Consider the following 22,123-nt stretch of genomic DNA (forward strand, 5'->3'; position numbering starts at 1 on the left):
CCTCAACACCACTGGTCTGGCCTTGGGACCCACAAGTTGCCATGGTCATTAAGTAGCGACCCACACTTTATAGAATTCAAACCATAAAATAAACAGAGAAATATAAACATAAGGCCTACTTTTATCACTGCATTCATAGCACATTAGCCTAAGTCTGACATCAGATAGATTTTAAAAAGGTGTTTTCAGGGGACTATTTGCTTCACCTTTTGCCCAACTTAATGACTCCAACTTCACGTTATATTCTTCATCAAATTAGCTTGATATACAAACGAACATGTTGATGTCTTTCCGACCCACAAAACTGCATATAACATAGCTAATCTCAGTCACATGCTAACTGCAAATTACAATAATGTAGGAACTACAAAAGTCAGTACTTAAAGTGCTTAAGGAACACACACACACACACACACTCAGCGACCTATTCCAAATGATTCCGCGACCCACTGTTGAGAGACGCTGCTCTGCACATAAATCTCTGTGCACGCAGTTGTTGGGGAACATGGATGGCTGTGGGAGGAGGAGGGGCAACCTGAAGGCATATCTGTGAACGATGTGTGAACATGTCTTCTGGCACGTGATCTAGGCTATATGTGGACCTGTATGCATGCATGCATGTGTATATGCATGTGTGTGTGTGTGTGTAAGAGATAGAGAGAGAAAGTGAGCAAGAGAGAGTGTGTATGTGTTTGAGAGAGAGAGAGAGAGAGAGAGAGAGAGAGAGAGAGAGAGAGAGAGAGAGAGAGAGAGAGAGAGAGAGAGAGAGAGAGAGAGAGAGAGAGAGAGAGAGAGAGAGAGAGAGAGAGAGAGAGAGAGAGGGTTTTGGAGGTGGAGTGGTGCAGGTGGTTGGGCTGACGTACTGTGCTGTGCTCTGGCCTCAGTGACATTGATCTGGTGGTGTTTGGGAACTGGGACACCCTCCCCTTGTGGACACTGGAGGAGGCTCTGCGCAGGAAAAACGTGGCGGATGAGAACTCCGTCAAAGTGCTGGATAAGGCCACGGTATGTATGCATGCTCCTTAGCGCTTTGCGGCGTGCGTTTGTGCGTGTCTGCTTAAATGGCAATGTGGTGTTTGGTGACTGAGTGCATTATTGAGGTATTCATTTGTGTGTGTGTGTGTGTGTGTGTGTGTGTGTGTGTGTGTGTGTGTGTGTGTGTGTGTGTGTGTGTGAGAGAGAGAGAATGTTAACATGAATGCCAGCTGAGTCACTGGTCCAACTCCCTGTCCGTTTCACTCGACTTTAACATGATTGGACGTTCTTCCGTCTAGGTGCCAATCATCAAACTGACCGACTCGTACACAGAGGTTAAAGTGGACATCAGCTTCAATGTGCAGAACGGCGTCAAGGCTGCCCGCCTCATCAGAGACTTCAAGAAGGTGAGTGCACATGTCCAGTCTTGGGTCTAGATCCCGGCATGACTACAGTGCTCCCTGCTGGTCACTGTCATAGCTGCAAAATACTGGCCTGGGGTCGGGGAGGACAGGAACTATGGCAGTAATCAATGAGAGAGCAGACATGGAGCAAATATCACGTGAAACTCTTCTGTGTTGTACCGGTTGCTGTTCCTTTAGCCCAACTGGTAGAGCTGGATGGAATTAGCATCAAAGATATGGGTTTGATTCACTGGGCGCTCACAGAAGTGTATACCTTATTTTGGAAGTTGCATTGGGTAGAAGTGCCTAATGATTGATTGTGAATGTTTGACTGTTATGACAGTACTCACCCCACCCACCCTTGTCATCATTCCTGCTGTGCTATTCACTGGGACTGAACGGAGACGCCTCAGCAACCAGTAAACAAAGCAAAGCCTAACGAAACTGAAGCTGAAGGCAAGCATGGTGGTGCAGCGTTGACCTGAACTGTGTTTTCGATGTGTTTTGTGCGTCTGCAGAAGTATCCCGTGCTTCCCAAGCTGGTGCTGGTACTGAAGCAGTTCCTGCTGCAGAGGGACCTCAACGAGGTCTTCACGGGGGGCATCGGCTCCTACAGCCTCTTCCTCATGGCAGTCAGCTTCCTGCAGGTAGGCCTTGCCGCCAAGACACAAGAAAACACATGCAGGACAGTCAGGCCATTACATAAGAGTTCTGTGTGAAGGAGCCGCTGTAAGAGAGTGCCTGTTTGTGATCGAGAAGGAAAACTGACCTGCATTTGTCCCAGCATGCTCTTTTTAGAAGCAGGAATTCCAAACACAAAAAAGGAGATTTTCTTCCAGAATACAGTAGTGTCCACAGGGATACGTTCCATGACCTACCACGGCTAGTAGCCAACACCATATATAACTTGTTTGTTGTCTACATGCATACATATAAGGAAGTTACATTTATGAATCAACAACATTACTTAATAATAAAATAAAACAGTTATAACAATATACTCTAATAAAAGTTGTGTGTATGAAGGTGGTGTCTCTCGAATGAAAGGGATTCTTATTTTCGGTTCTGGGAAACCAGGGATAACTTAAACCACGTCTACCGAATCAGCAGATACAAGGTTCCACTGTAAAGTACGCACTGTGTCAGCCTTGTGACTTAGTAAATTCGTTTTTGGAGCAGTAACATGCTAATGTCTGCTTTGAACTTGTAATTGTTGTTATACACCACCTACAGAGGTATGTGGTGTTCATGTCTTTGATAAACTTGCCAATAAAACAACTGACACAGAAAACAAAATAAACAAAGCTATTTGGATTGGAGACCATTTTGAAAGTTGTTGATTTGGGTCGGGTGACTTGTTGTTTCAGATGCACTACAGGGAGGATGTCTCCAGCCCCAACACCAACATCGGCGTCCTGCTCATTGAGTTCTTCGAGCTCTACGGCCGGCACTTCAACTACCTGAAGACGGGCATCCGGATAAAGGACGGCGGCAGCTACGTGGCCAAAGACGAGGTGCAGAAGAGCATGCTGGACGGCTACCGGCCCTCTATGCTCTACATCGAGGACCCCCTGCAGCCAGGTGAGAACAGGCTCAGCCTCCATCGCACCTAGAGCGCAGTAGAAGTGAAGGGATGGTGGCGGAGTGTCACACTGTAAAGTTGTGCACCGTCTTAACACCCTCCATGTTATTCAGTTATTCAGGCTATAAGTGTGAATTGACATCATATGAGTATCAGAAGAGAGCTTTGGCAAAAACAGATGAACTGAGTTGTGTTGAGAGGTAAATTGATGTGGTGCTTATTTTAGGTCATTTCGCACAGCCCTAGTTGTGAATGGACGTCTCATGTAAGGGTGCATAGAGAGGTGAACTGTGTTGGGTCTAGTCTAGTCTAGTCCTCGGCCTGTGAGATTTTCCTGTCTCTAAACGCTTATCCCTGTCTGGCCTTCTTTGTGGAATGCAGGGAATGACGTGGGCCGCAGCTCCTACGGAGCCATGCAGGTCAAGCAGGCCTTCGACTACGCCTACGTGGTGCTCAGCCACGCCGTCTCGCCCATCGCCAAGTACTACCCCAACAACGAGGCCGAGAGGTAAGACACCCAAACCCCCCTACCCATCTCCAGGCATATGCCCACATACTTAACTCAACTTGACTCAAACTCATGAAGAAATCCCAGACTTGAGACTAGGCCTGAGAGGCCTGCTCAGTCTGTAGTCCTTCAATCATTGTGTGCCTTTTTTTAAAATAAAGACTGTAACTGCAGTGCGAGATGGCTGTTTTGTTTAGATCGTAAAGTCTTGATGTTTCTACCTGACAGCATACTGGGGAGAATAATCCGGGTGACCCAGGAAGTGGCTGAATACAGGGACTGGATCAGCAAGCAGTGGGGGACACAGTCTCAGAACGAGCCTGTCATAAACGGTACACTTCTAGCTCTGTGTTTTTTAATGGACAGAACATAAAGTCTTGTACTGAATGATACTGACTAATGCTAAATGTGTGCTGTAATTCCTGGTTTAAAAATGCGAGAGATAACCACGAGTGTCCTCTTATCCCATCTGTTTTTGTCCCCGGGCTGTCACAGGAAATGATGTCACTCTGGAGCCCCAGCAGCTGGATGAGTGCAACAACAATGTGGCGGAGGAGGTGGTGGTGGTGCTGCCCTCCATATCACGCAGCAAGAGCTCCAACTCCTCTACCCCTCCCTCATCCCCCTCTTCCTCTCCCTCCTCATCTCCCTCCTCCACTGCCTCTAGCTCCAGTGATGTGGTGAGTTGGATCACACACACACACACACACACACACACACACACACACACACACACACACACACACACACACACACACACACACAGAGTATATGCATGCTTTCACACATCTCTACAGAGTTACACACACACACAAACACACACACACACACACACCAGAGCATGGATCGGGCCGAATTTTTCTACTTTTTAGAGTAGTAACCGAGCCCGGCCCGAGTCCGACAGCCATTCAAATATTTTTTTCCGAACCCCAACCGAGCCCGACGGAATCAATTTCTCAACTGTTCATACTAATGCCACATTTACGTACGTTTTTTATGAATAGCCTGGCTTTATTAAACTCGGGCATCAACAGATAAATGCTCGCTCACACAAACAAGCGCTGTTAAACGCACAAGCGTGCACAAGAAGGCCAACAAGCATATTTAAAACAAATGATTCACATTGCAAGAACATGTTGTAAACTGGTGCGGCTCCTTTAAGAGCAGCACGTACAGGGTGGGCGTGCTAGAGAGAGAGATCGGTGATGCTTATGAAAAGTTTGGATTTAGCGATAGGAGCTAAACACATATGTGCTGTAACAGTGTTAACCAGTGTGTGAAGAATAAATCCTCAGAAAGAATACATCGGGCATTTATTTACTAACCAGCAGCAGATGGAAAGGAAAGGGAATTAACCGCGAAGTTAAAAACATGTAATACTAGTCTCCCCTGCAATCTCCAACTACAGAGACAGACAGCAGGAAAGGTTAACAAACGGAATGAAATAGCCCACACATTACACACGCTATGCCTTAATAAAACTCGCGTTATATGCTAAACCAAAGGAGGCACAACAGACAAGTCTTACCATTGAAGATTTTTTCTTGAAAAACTATCTACATAGTCCAACCATCGAGGTTTAATCCATGTTGTTGTGGAGACAGAGGATTGCATCAATCATATTTCATTAAAACTTCACACTTCTTACATTGGACATATCCAACAGCCTAATTAGAATCTGCATCGACTACTAAGCAGAAATATCTCTATACAGTAGATTTCCCTTCGTTTAGTATCGCTTTAAACTCTCCAGATGACCGTTTCTCTTTAACTTCCTCCGTGATGCCATTTTGCCACCTGTAATTGCGTTGTCACAGCTAGGACCTAAGCAAATTCCCGCCACGGGAAGAAGGCTGTTATCCTAAATGTAATTTTATTTTATTCTCAAAAACGAATTTATGCATAATGTGAAGCAGACACATTGACTTCACTATTTATTAAGATATTTTAAAATATGGAATGTTCAATGCATTATCGCGCTGATGTGTCCGAGCCTGATTATAATTTCTAAATATTTGTCCGAACCCGGCCCGACCCGTCGGGTCCCGACGGGTTCCGACGGGCTCGGGTCGGGTATCCATCCTCTAACACACACACACAAACAAACACACACACAGAGTATATGCATGCTTCCACACATCTCTACAAAGTTACGCACACACGTTTACACATATACATGTCTCTTGTGTAATGTCATGTGCATGTAGCCTCATCAAGGAAGCAGCATGAAATTTGGTGGCAGGCGAAGTGGTTTGAAGGCCTGTGATTGGCTGTTTGCAGGACTCTGACGGAACGCCCTGCAAGACGGTGAAGCAGCAGCAGCAGCAGCAGCCTGGGCGTGGCTCCAGTGCCCGCAGGGAGAGCACAGAGAGAGTGCAGACCAACCACAGAACACAGAACCACTCCACAAGCAACCCCAGCACCAACAGCAAAGGCAACAAGGTAGGGACCACAAGAGGCTTCCCCACAAAAAGACAAAGCAATAGCTACATTTTGGAAAAGACCTCTAGATAAGTGTTGTAAAAAAATGTCATACCTCCACCATGAGTTCCACATTGATCTTGTCCTTGAACGTACTGATTTCTTTACATTGCTATGGGTGTGGCTGCTGTACCTGAGTGCAGATCATACTTCTGTGCCTTCATTACATTTGTTATGCACAGCGCAAGCCCACAACTATTTGATGGCATCTGTGCTAATCATCTAGTGCAACTATTTAAGGGTAGAAGGCTCCTAATAGTGTGCATGTGGGAATCCTATATCCAGATGTTGAGTGAGCTGTGAGCATGGCTGTCCAACGGAAAACAGCTAGTCATGGTGTGTTGTCTTGTGTTTTGTGTTTGTGAAGTCCAAACCGTACCGGCAGAACAAGAGCTCACAAGGCCAGCAGAATTCCTCGTCCAGCAGCAAGAGCCACCAAAGCAGCAAGCCTCATCACCAGGGCAACAGCAAGAGGAGGAAACCACAGAGGGACGCCGCACATGAGGACCTGTGCAGATAGAGGGCGCTCTCTCTCTCTCTTTCCTCTCCTATCTCCTCTCGCCTTGCAGACTGAGCAACTCAGTGCAGTTCCTCTGCTTTCCTCCTGTCTTAGGAGGTGCTGGGAAGGGAGTGTGTGTGTGTGTGTAGGGGGGGGCGGGTCTTCGTAAAGCTACGATCACTTTCCATTCTTCCTCCCTCTTTCCCAAGGGATGTACGACTTTTTATAGCAGGAAAAAAAAAATTAAAAAAGAGGTAGAGCTCATGGGCGTGAACAGAAATCATGCAGGAGAGTCTTTGTGTCCCTCACTGGCTTCTGTAGCACAGCTGTTGCCCTGGCGAGGAGCTGGCCCCTCTCACTTTTCTTGTACGGCTCCCCTCAGTGGACAAACAGAGCAGCATCCGGAGAGTTTACCTTGACCTACAGGAGCAATAACTGGAGCTCTGAAACTCTGCCTGACTGAGAACCTTTTAAAAAAGGAAAAAAAAGATTAAATAAATTAAAAAAAGAATAAACGAGAAAAAGTTTTAAAACTGCTAAAACGTTGAACATATACACACAAGACTTTTTGCTTTTAAAAAGACTGAGGAAAAAATGCAATCAATTCGATGGGAGACCTAAATTATGCATGAACATAGTTTTTTTTCTGCAAGTTTTATTTTTTGTCCTTTTTTTGAAGGGTGAATATCTTTTTGTCATGTAAAGAAAACAGGTTATACAAAATTTGTACTTCTGAAAAAAGCAAAAACCTTGAAAAAAAAATGGGAAAAAGTAACTAAAAGACAAGTTTCATATGAATTTGTACTTGATTATACAGAAACAGACACACTGTTAAGATGTCCACACCCACTCTGTGACTTGACAAGTGCAGGCTTTGGATAAATTGCCAACTTTCATCATCAGCATGTTTCACCTGTTTGTAGTAGCCCTGTGTGTGTGTGTGTGTGTGTGTGTGTGTGTGTGTGTGTGTATGTATGTATGTGTGTGTGTGGAGGGGTTGATATGTTTGTGTGAAAGCAGGCAGTGGATATTTTAGCCACGCCACATGCTTACACATGGATACACACATACACGCATGCAAACAGTCACTACAATCCATAACCTATGTAGTGAGCGCAGATCTGTACAGTAACGGTTAAGGAGATAATCTTTTGATGTCTTTTTAAGGGGTATAAAAGATTGATCAGTACTCTACAGAACTGTTTGCGAAGTGTGTGTGTGTGTGTGTGTGTGTGTGTGTGTGTGTGTGTGTGTGTGTGTGTGTGTGTGTGTGTGTGTGTGTGTGTGTGTGCGCAGCGATCATAGGAGTGGCTCTTAGTTATTTTTTTCTTGGCAGTTTACCATTTACATAAAGTGTTTGTAAATGAACTGGTATTTATTTTTTTGGATATGAGAATGATTGATTATTCCCGATTATCAATGAAAGTTAGAGCCCATGTGCTCCTATGTGTCTTGTAGTTAGGCAGGAGGTTGGATTGTTGGGAGATTGATGACCGTCAGGTGAAGTGGAGAGTGAGGGTGTGTCCAGGGGAGTCATGTGGGCATTGGTGCGTGATTGGACAAGAACGGTTGGGAACTGTGCTCTGATTGGAAGTCTGTGCAGGCTGTGCAGCCAATCAGGTCTAAGAGTTGACATGCTCTTTCTAAGCATCTGCCCATCCTGTGTTCATGTTTGGCCCCATGACTTCCTTGAACAGGGTTGGAAGAACTGGGTTCAAAGCTTTCTATTTTTTTCCTTTTAGTGACCAAGTTACTTAAAAAAAAATAAAAAAATATTTAAAAACAAGAAAGAAAGAAAGACAGACAGATACGAGAATGAGACCATTTCTATGTGCAAAAAAATGGAAAGTGAGTTGTATTGAACTTATGGCTGGTCTACTTAAAAAGGGAGCTCTGCTTTTGGTTGATTCAATTTATTTATTTTTTTTTGTATTTCATGCAGACAAAAAAAAAATCTTGTCCTCTCTCAGTTGTAATGCAATTCATCAGTTGACCATTAGGTGGTAGTGTAAGTGCAAGATAACCTTTGGGAGGGAAAATGTTGATGGATGTGACACCTATGTTGTACAACTATTTGTTGACACCCAGGTTTATTCTGTTCGTCTTGACAATTTGCTAAATGATTTCTGCTTAAGCCTTATGCACATGTGTACACCTTACACCGTCTGTTATGGTAGCTCTGAGAACAATCAGTAGTATGCTGTAAGCAAAACCAAACTTGATAATCCTGCGATTACCAAAAAAAAAAATAAAAAAAATTTTCTTTAGTTCAGTCCCAAAGGGGTTTCACAACAAGTTGTCCCATCCGATCCCATCCCATTGCATCCCTGCCACAGAAGGATAAGTGAGCGCCTGGCTGGAGCCACCAAGAGTCTATCGTTATCTCTGTGAGAACATAGTTAATCAGAACTGTATCTGTGACAAACTACTCAAATCCATGCAATAAAAATAACCACAGCACAATTATCAAACAGGTGATTTACTACCCTATGTATAATATTCAGGATTTTATGACAAGGGGTTGGCTTTTATATTCCATAGGCTACAGTGAAACAAAAACACATTATATACACTTATCTACTACTAAGGTTTATACTTAATGTCAGTTAGCCTGTGGTTGCCTCTTAACATTATTTAAAGCATATATATTCAGTATGCTTCAAAATCCGGAAATTTACGAGCGAATGAACAGCTCCATAGAAATGCCTCACACTTGACTTTGATGCCATTTTCTTTCTTCGAGGCACAAATGGTATAGGTAGCACTCTGCTGGTTAGGGTTCCAGCAGCTTTACTAGACTGACCTTTCTAAACTGCAAGTGTTTTTTACCATTTTCTCCTTTTGATGAGGATATGTAGTTTAAGGCAGGTCTTTATTACTATAAAGCTTCTGTCTCATTCCTGACTATCTTCCCCAACACATTCATCACTTAAGTAGCGCCAGGCCACGTACATTGGATCTCAGGTTGTCTTACACATGTGAGGGTAAGCGTCAGCAGGAGTTTCTCAGTTTAGGCTCATTCAGCTGGTTTAGACCTCCGCTAGTTTGTGGAGAGGACCCAAGACTAAATCCCAATTGTATCAGTTTGCAGCCTTCAGGTACAAACCTAGTCATCCTAATTAATCTCACTTTTGCAGCTTTCATCTCATTTTACTGTGCAAAGTATCTTTTTTCCCAGACCTCTTTTGTCAGAGGTTGAGTCGTGACAAACATTGCAGTGCACACTTGGTTTCTTTCAGTGCTAAGTCATGCTACAGTGCTAAGTCATGCTACAGTGCTGTATATTCCCTTATTTGTCCCTGGATCTGAATGTAATGTGTTTGATCTGTTCTTCACGTAGGGACTTTTAATAGTATTATTGCTGCTATCAGATTTTGCCCATGAACCAGAATACAAAAAAAATGGCGCCCCCAATGAACCCAGTGCTTATTTGAAATTGTGGTACAGTTCTAATCAATGTGAATGTTGTAAATGTCAAAATAGCTTTCGTTGGTCTCTTAACTGTATCAGCCCAAGGAAGATGCATTCTATTGATAAGGTGCACACAGGTTAATATTGTAGGACTCTCAGTTTTGGCACAAGACTGAATCCAAATTTGAGATACCTTCCATTTATATTTTGACCCAAGTCTAATTTACAATTTAAAGTATATTTATTAAATATTTGGGAACAGCTGAAATGCTCCTCTACTGCTACAATTTTTTGTGTTATTTTTGTTTTCAGACTTAATATTCTTGTTCAAATGTATCATTGTTCCTGTCGTATTTTTGATGATACAAATATCTTTTGCATACTATTTTTTGTGAGAATTTAAAACTTAAAAAAAAAAAAATGAAGAAAAAAAATAAAACATTTGATTTAAGTGTCCAGCCCTTTGGGATTCAGGGCTACAATCAGAAAGAAGGTGTATAGTATACAGTAATAAATGCACTTTAATATCAAATGAGTCACATTGTCAAGTTTTTGCCTTCTTCATCTTTTTGTGGAGTGATTTTGAATAGTTCGGAATCGACATGGCCTACCCACGTCATTGATTTACCTCGCTGCATGAACACCTCCAGCCTACAGCTCTCCGTTCTGACTGTGATCTCAGTGATGTCAACTCCGTTGCACGAGGTGCGAGATGAAGGCTGAGGCGTGTCTGATTTGAACATAGATGATGCAGCGGGTTGCACTCTGCCGTTTCCGCATTCAGGGAAAAAACAAGCGGGGCCAGAACATGTTGCGAATGGGGCTGAGAACGAGTGAAAGGGTAAACTGATCACTAGTTAAAACTAAAGTAGGCTAAATCTCTTATAGGCGATCATACCCGGTCCCGGAACTTAACGGCAACCACGTCCTGACTGTGGACCCCACACTGGGTAAGTTTGTATCTCTCAGGATGGGTACTTTTCATGTGTTGTCCAAATCCAGGCTACCTGTTGAATAGATCTTGCGGTGAATTGCTGGTTAGGCTATAAGCACTGGGGGTGATAGTTTCACTGAGAAAACGGTAATCCTCAGATGCTTTCCGAATATCTCGAAACAAGACAAGGCAAATCATCCCACATTTGATAAGATAGCCTACTTGGACCAAAACCGTTACACGTTGTTTAAAGTGTCACGTTAAACAGTGAAGCGATTTTATTTTATCCAATTTATCAATGCTTGATTTATTTAATCTAACTTTAAATTGGTCAAGTCAAAAATGGCTGGACTGTGGCACGGACATTGCTTTAAACAGAACATATTTCTAACCTACGATTTATTTTAACAAGCGGTATGCCTACAGACCGTTGTACGCTTTTTTCTTTTTACTTTTTTGCACTTGTCTCACAGGCTGCTTGCTTCCGATTTTGTTATTTTTCTTGTTAAAACATGTATGCCTTTTAAACGTGCAATTATTGTGGGAGAGAAACGTGATACATCGTCAATATTTGGGCTATGTAACGTTGGTCTCTATATTTGCTTTACTTATATGATATGATGCTATTGCTCTGGAGGTTCGCCTCTTTTTGCCCTTATTTTGATTTGATTTCCTTTTTTTTTTTGCATCAAGGCTCGTTTGTGTGTGTGTGTGTGTGTGTGTTTCTTATGCCTTCTTATCCTATGGCTTAAATGTTGTGATTTGAACACAAAATGAATAAGATGTGCATGACCCTGTATACAACAGCTGAAGGTCAGATTTTGTATGGCAGTGCTCTTGCAGCATAGAATCCTACAACTAACCTATTTGGTGATGAGTTTATAGCCTACGCTGTACTTGTATAATATGGTCAGGACCGTTTAACATAGCCTATTATGTTATAAGGGATGGCTAGAGCATTTATGAATACAACGGACGTGTGCCTAACATGAGTATTGTATGGAAATACAGATCAATCTGGATCAGACCGTGAGAAGTCGAAATGTTCAAATGATTTAAATAAGAGCTCTGATCAAGTAAAACAAAAAGATTAACTGATCAAATATTTACATTTAACTGATTGAGGCAAATTAAATTGCAAATATAGCAACAAAATAGCTGTTTGTTATTTGATATATAGCTGAAAGAATGTTTAAGAAAAAATATGCTGTCAGTTTTTAATTAAAGGTTATATAGCAGGGCAGGCAAGTCTTTTTTTATTGTGAAAGGAGGCCATGAAAAGTTTGGGATCCACTGGTAGGCCTATAAGGGCTGGATGAAATAGACAAACAAACCTCAAAAGAGCTCATCCAATCAGGTGCTTAACCAGATAATGGAGAGACCAGACTAGCTCTTACAGTTTGGTCATTATGGTTGTATGGTGCATTATAATCATGACACTAAGACTCCCAGTATTGTCCATCTTGAAGCAGCAAGCCCTGGAATTAGGGCTTTAATGGTAACATTGTGTGACATCTCAAATTGTTATTGGGCTTCACTAATTGCCCAGCATTTGTCAACACTCTTGAGTGTCTTGAGGAAGGACAGCTCTAGCCCTCTCCCCAATTGTTTGTTTTGAATACATACATACAGCCTTAACATATCTATTATATGACAAAATGGTTTGGCCCTAAGGTTAGCCACACGTTAGTTCGTCCACACCCACTTATTTACAAAATCAAGCTGTCAAAATGTCAACTCACATTGCTCATAAGCAAGATGAAAACAGAAAAAAGATGATATCATACATGCAAGGGAGCAAATGGCCATGATTCTAAAACAAGACAGACATGGTGAGGCATCAAAAAAAGTAAGGTGGCACATTGTTGTTGCAACATACAATCTGACAACATGTGGTCCTTATCATGTACAGCAGCCTACTATTGTATAGGCTAACATTACCTGGCTGGCTGGGGGCCACTACAGTATGTTATTTCTAATTTAAGTGGTAATCTACCAGCTGGCTAAATAAAAGTAAAGAATTAAAATAAAGATGCAACTTATAAAAATCTATTTGTCTCTACCATGTCACAAGCCCGATGGATGGTTTGGCACTGCTTTCAACAGAGAGCCAGTTGGCACAGAATCTGGACTTCAAGGACCTAAAACATGACTTTAAGGACCTAAAACATGACTTCAAGGACCTGAAACATGACTTTAAGGACCTAAAACATGACTTCAAGGACCGCAAACATGACTTCAAGGACCTAAAACATTACTTTGCTGCCAAAAAGTACCACTGGAGGATGGCGACATGAGGGCGTTACTTCACAGAGATCACAGTGGTGATGTGTTTTACATTTGCTTACTTAGTCTCCATGTGTGAAGCTCATCGTGTTCTACATAAAATCGACTTCTATGAGGCTAAGCCTCTATTCTAGGCTAAGCCTCTATTTTGAACTTTTTTAAACAAATCAAGTTGAGGTAACAATAAAAGCACGGCGTTGAATATTCCAAGCCTGTTGTGAAGCGGATTTTTACTTTCATTGGGGTGGGAGCGAGGGCCTGTTGAAATGATTATGTCCCGGTCCCCAGCACTATGTGCACTCTCCCTGGCTGTCTCCAACTAAAGCACAGCACGGTGCTCTTCCAACGCAAGGCAGAGCGGCCCTCATGTTAAATGTCCCCACAGGACTCTCATCTCTTCAAAGAGCATGTTTTTGCATGTGACATGATGATCTGTGATTGCACAATATGCACTGCTGGTATTTGCACTCTTGCAGTTATGTGTGATAATTGCGTGGGCAATTTGATTGATTTTACAGTTTGGTGAATCTAGACAGAGATTCACTGTTTAGTCCGTAGCCTGTGGGGGAGATGCCAGAGGCACGATTTGTACCCCTGAGTGTTTGTTATGTTTCTTTGCTATTGCGTTGAACCAGAAAATGAGGCTGGTGTGATAGAAATTGGTTAGTGGTCACTCCCTGTGTCCGTGCTTCTGAGATACACTTTGCCGACTTTAACCACTTCATACAGACAATGTTGAGAACAATAAGAATAATGTGATAACTGAATGTGGAAAAAGTGATGACTGTTTATTTTATTTATTTTACTGTTTCTGAGTCAACCAATAGTTAGCGGTTGATTCGGCTGTGTCAGAGAAAAGGAACAATATCTTTTCTCGCTTTCGCAATAGAAGTAATGTCTTTCCAAGTGAAACCAGATGGATCACATAACAATGCAGATCAGTGACTGTTGTGTCTTAAATCTCAGGCTGGGGCCATGGTTTACTGAGACACTGGTAGTTTCAAGCCTTTTTTTGTCCAGAGGAAACCTGGGTGTGGGGAGTCTCTTGTGTCCAGCATCCTTCTTTGAGCCATACCACATCCCTTGCACCCTTCTGCTGTTTTGTCAGACGGACCCTGATCTCCGCAGCCTAAACTGAGCCGCCCCCTCCAGATGCTTTGCCCCAGAGAGTTCACACAGCCCGCGACCTCCCCTGCTTTTATCATGCAGTAGGAAAGGCGGGTCTTGGCCATGTTTAAACTGACTTGTCCAGATATGCTCGTGCAGATAGAGGATTGAGGGAATCGGGTGTCGAGTGGGATGTGGAGAGGGGAGGGGGGGGCCTTGTGTGTCATTTGGCCTCGTGGTAAAGACTTCCTTCCTCTCCTTCAAGCGAGTGTGGAGCCTTCATACTGCACTGGTCTTCCCTAAAGTGGAATGTCATATACTGAATAACAAAAACTGAAAAGGTGTAAGGACCTTACATTGACAACAACAAACAAGGAGACCTGCTGTGTGCTGATACTCGAAATGTCTGATGTTATAACACCGCGGTAAGTTATATTAAATTTACAGGTGCACTGGATTTATGACTACTCTGAGGGGTGCTCATGGATTTAGTGCCCTAACTCTCTATTCCTTTGACAATATAGAGAACCATGTGACATAATACATCATGTGGTATGTCCTGTCTGCTGAGGCTCCCCACACTGGCACAAGCTTTCTTGTCGTTTCCTTTTTCTTCTCTTGATTACACACACACACACACACACACACACACACACACACACACACACACACACACACACACACACACACACACACACATTTTCTCTTTCTCATTCTTGCTCTTAGTCTCACTGACTGTCTGTCTGTCTCTCTTTCTGTGTCAATCTCCAAGTTCCACATGTAACCTAAATGGTGTTTAAAAACACTGATTTTGACAGATCTAATTTACTCTGTGCGCCGAGTGTGCAGCCTGATGCTTCAAAGAGACATTAGAGTCTCAGAAACTGAAATAATCACTTAACCCCATTTTAATGCTTCATGGACTTCAAGTAATTCAAGCTATCGAATGTCCACTGTCCACAATGTTCTCACTGAGGGGCAAGGCACTGTTGGCACTGTTAGGTCTTCCATTGCTTATGTTGTCCGTTTTGATTGTATTCCTTGGCAAGGCCTTATCTCTGCGCCTATTACCAGATGCATGGCTTTGAGCTCATGTAGGGTGGAGCTGAGGTTACCTTACTTGGGTGACGTCCTTGCCAAACCCTCCCGGATTTCCTACTTCATTGTTTGTAGTGGACTTAGGGAGTCTCTGTCAAAAAGTAAAGGAATCAGGGGTGACTGTCTGCCAGATACTCATCATAGGTGTCTGCTGAAACCTACAATGCAAAGGCAGACATACAGAGTGTCTGTACAACATCTGCAGATGATGTAATTCAGTGTTTGACATTTACAACAAATCCTTCATTTGTTTCAGCCAGGGTTTAATAGATATCGTATCTATTAAAGTGACACAGCATTGGGATTCAATAGAAAGCAATTGATGAAGTTATATATGAATACAAGGTAAACATGCTCTTGTTTTAAGGAAGGTAGCTAGCATTTCATTTGGTCATTTTGACCATTGTTCCCATTGCAGTTAGTAATGGCTGCTGTACTGTTCACTTAGGTCATGCTTTTAGTCAGGTAAACCACTACAGCCATACAGCTCAGAATAGTCATAGTGAAAGTACTCGCTGCATATCCTGCGCAACTGTCTTTTAGGTCTGGGTAGCCAAGCTCCGCATGATCAGCGCGTGCTTTGGTATCTGTTTTGCTCCACTTCCTACTGTAGTTTGTGATGGTGGTTTTAAATGTGACCGGTTCATTTAAGACAGCTGGATGCTTTAGTGTATTTTTGTGATATTTGGTGGCTTGTTTAAAGACTAGGAACTCATGGTACCTAGAGTGTGCTATACAATATCTGCACTGTCCCCAGCATGTGCTATTTCGTTAAGAAATCCTTACGCAATCAAAGTAAAACAGGATACAAATGCATTTCCTCAGCTCCCGCTCTCTCCGTTGAACATCCCGCTAGCTTCCAGATCTTGCACTCTAGCAAATGCACAGCTCCGATGGCTAATTTCACTCTGTTTATTTAACGCCCTGCTCCACCGGTGCTGATGACAGGCACAGTCTCTCAGCGGCGAGAGACACAGAGAAGCCCTTCAGTGTGGACAGTGTAAAAGGCTAGGTAGTTCTCTGGGCCGCTGATGTATTAGAGGCTGTTGAGAGCTCTGATCTGTCTCTGGCTTCAATGGGGGTTTGTCTCTGGATTATTGGACCAGAATTTCAGCGTGTGTATTGATAAACTCAAGAGGGAAAAAAAGACCAGGTGTGTGGCTGTGAGTGACTAAATTACCCCTTAAAATACTTTTGAAGAGCCTAATGTTTTAGCTGCTAGAGTTTGGCAAATGTCAGCTGTCTGCTACACACTCCACGATTAGGAGATCTCATGTAAAGACTTTGGTGTGGAAGCAAACCGTGTCTTCACAAGGACATGAAATGGTTCCAAAAGTTGCTCTATCTATGGATGTGATAATGTAGTGCTGTCAGTTGGTGTTTTACAGTGTTTGTCCCTGCATGTGTTTCTTCAGTAGTGTTCTTTTCAGTTTGGGGCATATCTAGGCCTGTGTACATTTAAAGTAACACTTAGGGTTGGTTTCCAGTACAAGCTTCGGAAAGTGTGTGAAGGCCATCCTTTCCACTCCACTCCTCTTGTCCCCTCTCCACATGTGATAAAGGGTGGAGGGCTGGACTGCAGGTTGCTGTTTTTGAGTAAGAGGGTTGTTATGTAAGATGGCTTACATGGCTTTACAGATTTTAAATGGAGGATTTGCCTTTTGACTCTTATGACTTTTTTTTTCTTCTTTTCCTTCAAATGACCCTGAGGGCTGAACTCTAATTAGAGGAATGGCGGCTGCCGGGTAGTCTCAGTGGACATGGAGTTGAACCTGTTTTCTTGGAATGATTAACTGGCTTTTGCATATTACAGCAATATGTGTATTAAAATACAATCCCTTCCACTGCTGTAGTAGAGATATATTTGCATTCAGTGTCTGACCGGGGGGATGGAAGCGGTGAGGAGAAAGAGGCATAGCTGTGTTGCTGGGGTTAAAGGTTACAACCTGCATGATTTTTCCACCTTAAAGAAAAAAAAAAAAACTTCTATCATGTAATAGCTGTGGAGGCATTTAATTCAGCCTGTTGTACCTCATTATCTCATGTCTACCAGAGACATATAAAACACTTGTGCAGAGTTTCTGAAGGTGGTGATCACCTTCTGCAGCAGTGGTGCATAAGTCTTGCAGTTAGACATTTGCATGGGAATGCAGCAAACTGTCATGGTCCCTGAGAACGATATTGTGTTGAGCTTTGTAAATGATAGGAAGGAGTGGAAAATAACAGGCCCTACATGATTCCTGCGGCCAGTTTCATGTGATCAGTTTCATCCATTTTGGCAGAAAAAGAAATCGGAATCTCTCACTTGCCAAAGAACACTTTCCTCTTCAGAAATGTGGAGCCATTGTTTCCCTGCAGTGCCTTCCGGGTGTGTGCTTGCAACAGATTGGTGCATCGGCGATGTGGTGATCTGGCGCTCCAGAGTGCTCAGACTCTTCACTGCAAAAGAGGCTCTTCACTTCATTGTCCAATTAATTGTTCCATTTCCAGGGTGCCGTCCCCTCCCACGGTCCTTGTGAAAACCACTTGCCGGATTGTACCATCGCACGATTAGGCAAAAAGCACTTCTTTCCCATCAAATAGCACACATTCCATAACGCACACAAAAACTGGTACTCTCACACACATTGTGCTCTGCTGAGAGAAATGGTATGTGCATTCTACGTTAATCTGATTTGCAAATTGGTTTGTACGTTTGTCTGTGGTAGCTATAGAATGCATGAGTGTATGGTCCTAGCATTTGGCTTATTGTGATTGTGTGTGCGTGTGTGTGTGTGTGTGTGTGTGTCTGTGTGTGCATTGAAGTTAGTATTCTTTGTTTCACTATTTCCGGCAGTTTTTGTGTGTTCAGTGTGAGGGTGTTGTGTAATGTCGATGACAGCGCCCCAACTGGATGCTGTTGATGTGAACACTGTGTTTTCCGCACCGTACTGCTTTCGCTAGCAAACACTTCATTGCTTCGCCGCCAAGGACGGCTGTATGAATTCGTTCGAATAAGGGACGCAGGCACCTTTTCAGAGCCATAGATCCTAAGGTTTTCCTTCCAAACGGACACTAAGAGGTGACTATTAAGAAACGGCAGCCATGATGGTGAGTGCTGTGATCTGATTTTGCTAATCCAGGCTGAGCAAACTAAGGGTGGTGGGCTCGTCTCTCTTACTGACATTACTGAGTCTGGCCATTCGGGGCCCCCTCATGGCATTACTTCTTTAGAGCGCTGGGCTCTATGGTGATTCGTATGTAGTCCTGTACACAAGAGGTCTGACCATATAGGACAGAACAGACAGATCTTCATGTTTATTTCAGTAATCCCCATTTCAGCTAATGGAACATTATTTTATGGTAATGGGAGTTTTATTGGGTGAAACTTTTAGTGGTTAGTCTGACACTGAGGTGGATAATGGACAGAGGGGAAGAAACCGTAGACTGGCTCTCGGGTTTCTTGGGCTCGTTGGCTCCACTGGTTACTGCTGTATGCACTGATATTACAGAGAATTTAGAGGATTACATGCGTCAGTGTGCTTCTCTCCAATCTGGGCTGTGTCCTTGGTCCTTTGTATTTTTGGGCAGCGTTCTTTTGAACACAATCCTGAATACCTCCAGTTGTGCTTTAGGATTTAATTGAAATTTGATTCAAACCTCAAATCTCTTATTGATGATGAGAAAAGAATAGAATAGAAACATAATCGTGTGACCCATGTTTTTTGTTTTGGTCCCTTATGTTTGCCTACATTTGACCAAGCTGCACGAAATTGAAATTATGTGGTGTGTTGGTTAGCACACAAGAACTGGAATGTTGTTTATTTTTATTTGGCACCCATTGACTAGTCATTTTTGCTCTGGGTATGACACAGCAAACCTTACTGTGCAAACCAGTGCTTTTGTCAGATTTTTTTAGAGTATATTTTGCAATGGCGAAAATGCAATAAAATGCTATGTCCATTCATAGGAAGAACGAATAATTTTTTCTTATTTAGTCGGTCAGTTTGAAAATCAGAAACAAACGTGGTATGTTTTCTTACTCCTATAGACTGAGGTTCTTGCAGAAGCTCCTCTCGACAGTACCTCTCTTGCAGTGTTGCTAAGGAAATGAGTCACAGTTGCCAAGGAAATGGACTGGTTTGTGGTTAGCTTGAGTAGATCTGTCACAGTCCAAGGTTGACTTTGATGCAAAGATTATACACACTCTGGTGGTAGTGTTTAGAAAAGAAACATCATTTTGACTTAAAGCAACCAACATCAAAAGTACAATGTGTATCATAAACATGCTGAAAACCATATCCAAAGATTTATTTTTAGCAATACTCTTCATATAGTCTACTCACTTTATGACTATTTCCCCTTACTGTTTGTAGAAAGAAAGAAGTAGGTGTTTTAGTGAGAACACATAGCTCTTCCTGTGTGTTTATGTAATCTTTTTCCTTCTAGTAAGGAGGTGTACTGCCGGACCCAGGGAGATGGCTCAACTCCAAACAAAGACGAGTTTCGAGTCTAGACTTGCTCAGCCGAGTGATGCAAGTGCTTGTTCATTCGACTTAGCTGAACCCTTCATTGTGGTGTGAGAGGTTTTTTTCTGAGAAAAGGTGTGCTTGCTGACGCTGCCTGATGTCATGTTTGGTTTGAGAATATGGTTCTCCCCCGTTGTTGGGCTGTTAAAGGCTCTTGTGGGAGGCTTCTCAATGCACACAGGACATAGAAAACGCTTGGAGTTTGGAGCTTTGAGGTGAGTTGCAACACTTCTGCTGTTGGCATCCAGGCTTCCGCACTGAGACGGCGCTGTACTGATTCACAGGGACGTGCTTGTGTGTGCCTCTCTGGTACTGTGTGCATAAGAGAAGGGAAAAAAATTAGTTTTTGCTCCATGACAGACTTCTGTGGGAGGAGTTGGCTCTTGCGAGTCAGGCAAACCTCACGAATCATGGCTCCTTTTTCTTAAACCTGTGCAGGTTTCTGTGTGATGCGAAATGATATATCCCTTTCCCAGATCAACTTCAAACTGCTCGCTAGAGAGAGAGGGAGAGAGTAGAAGCCTGGGGTGTCCATAAGTGGCCCCGGTGGGCAGATGATAGAATTACTCTTCGCGCTTCCATGCACCTCTCCTGACTTCCTCACCTGCGCAAGTTCTCGCGTGGGAGGGTCTCCTGCTTTGTACAGTAGAGCCTTTGATACAGAGAGGCTGTTTCTGAGGGGCCACAGTGAGGGATGGAGATCACAGTTCCATTCTGGCTAATGATCAACTGCCTCTCGGCATCTGGGCCCTGGACTGTGATCCTCTGTTGTTTACAGCAGGGGTATGTGTGGGGGGGGAAAAAGCATTTATCTTGTTGGTATTAAAGAAGTGGCTGCTCTTTTTAGATGAAAGAAACGCAGGCTGTTCTTTTTTAATTTGCCACAGCTTGTCAGTGATGTGGTGCCTCGTGATTCCTGTGGTTTGGACGTCGACTGGACAGGGAGATTCAGGTTCCACTAATGGATTTCCCACCTATCCATTATCCTTTCCTCCCTCTTTCACTTGCTTTCTCTCATTCTTTTCCTTTTTTCTTTTCTCTCTTGCTCACCCTCCTTTTTACTCACATTCTTTTTCTCTCTCTTTCTCTCTCTCTCTCTCTTTTTTTAAAGCAGAGCTTAATCTGGTTGACTGGTTATCAGAAACTACATTCAGTCTATGACAGTAATGAGAATAGATTGCCATCAGATTCAATAGCAGTTAGACAGTCTTAACCACAGTCACTGGTCTGAGCTGTGTGTTTTTGTTTTTTTTCAGATCGTGTTGCATAATCCCTTTTGTAGAGGGCACAGAAGTCTTAGAAACACTCTCTTTCTGTCTGTACTTTTGCTCTTTCTCATACTCTTGTTCCCTCCCAAATCGTATGTTTTTCCAGTTGAAACCTACACAAAAAAAATAACACGAAGTTACCAGTCAGCGCTATTATGGGATATGCTTGTTATGGGATCGGCTCATGTCTCTGACTGATTGACACTTGTAACCAGAGCACCTGTGCTGCCCAGCCTGCCTCAAAGGCAATACCCTGCACCCTCCCCTCCTCCAGAGGCACCCAGGACAAGGGGGTTGTTCAGACTACTGACTCACTTACAGTGACACAAAGACGACCAGGGAGGGTGCCGCTCCCTCCAGACATTCCTGACTCTGGTGGTGAGACTTGAGCCATTTTGGTCGCATTCCATGGCTCGTTGCAACGGATGCTGGGGCAAGCTCTCCGGAGCGGTGTAACTTTAGCCCCAGCGCATTTTGGGCAAAGCCAGACAAGGGGTGCTTTCTGAGCAGGCAGTAGCTGGGAGACAGAGCGAGAGACAGAGGGAGAGACCAAGGCAAGCGTAGACTCTCCAGAGCTTTGGAGAGCTCGCAAAACAAGCACCAGCTAATTAGCTCAGAAAGGAGGAATGGATCAATACTTCTAACGCAGGGTGATGAGATTGACATTGAAATTGCGGTCATTAGGAGAGAGAAGACCCATGCAGATACAATGCAGAAATAATGGGTGAGTCACCTTAAATTGACCATCATGATAATAGCCCTTAATGGCACAGGGGGCACCATTGGCTGGGCGCTGTTATGCGATCAGGGCTTCCATCCTCTCAGATCAGTCCCTGTGGAGACATTTTGTGTAATATGATCTCCCTGAGCTCACAGGGCACTGCATGCGTCATCCGCTGTCTGGCTTGCTCTGTAATAAGCCACAACTATAATTGGCGGGGGGGTGGGGTGGGGTGCTCCACTCAACTGTGCTCCACTCAAATAATTTGGTCTCGACCTTGCTTGTGTCTCATTTTCTCTGCAATGGGCTGCCAGTAAAGAGCTAAGGCTGTTATTATTTTT

At 43.3% G+C, this 22,123-nt stretch overlaps 2 protein-coding genes across 7 annotated transcripts in view; both read left to right on the plus strand.

Moving 5' to 3' along the window:
- The window catches only part of tent4b (terminal nucleotidyltransferase 4B), a 28,110-nt gene extending 17,718 nt beyond the window's left edge, over window positions 1-10,392 (plus strand). Inside the window, exons 4-12 of the mRNA XM_012826990.3 lie at window positions 885-1,005; window positions 1,275-1,382; window positions 1,898-2,026; window positions 2,747-2,960; window positions 3,343-3,469; window positions 3,698-3,801; window positions 3,965-4,149; window positions 5,750-5,911; window positions 6,318-10,392. Of these exons, the coding sequence (XP_012682444.1) occupies window positions 885-1,005; window positions 1,275-1,382; window positions 1,898-2,026; window positions 2,747-2,960; window positions 3,343-3,469; window positions 3,698-3,801; window positions 3,965-4,149; window positions 5,750-5,911; window positions 6,318-6,470 (1,303 nt within the window). The 3' untranslated portion in view covers window positions 6,471-10,392. The remainder of the gene's footprint in view (window positions 1-884; window positions 1,006-1,274; window positions 1,383-1,897; window positions 2,027-2,746; window positions 2,961-3,342; window positions 3,470-3,697; window positions 3,802-3,964; window positions 4,150-5,749; window positions 5,912-6,317) is intronic.
- A 114-nt stretch (window positions 10,393-10,506) lies between these two features.
- The window catches only part of adcy7 (adenylate cyclase 7), a 48,771-nt gene continuing 37,154 nt past the window's right edge, over window positions 10,507-22,123 (plus strand). For 2 of the 6 annotated variants that reach the window (XM_031569168.2, XM_031569175.2), the window contains exon 1: window positions 10,507-10,810. The gene's annotated coding sequence lies outside the window, so the exon portion shown is untranslated. The other 4 variants (XM_031569170.2, XM_031569169.2, XM_031569172.2 and 1 more) reach the window with 4 other exon arrangements.

Source organism: Clupea harengus, chromosome 6, assembly GCF_900700415.2.
Source record: "Clupea harengus chromosome 6, Ch_v2.0.2, whole genome shotgun sequence".
NCBI classification, from domain to species: domain Eukaryota; kingdom Metazoa; phylum Chordata; class Actinopteri; order Clupeiformes; family Clupeidae; genus Clupea; species Clupea harengus.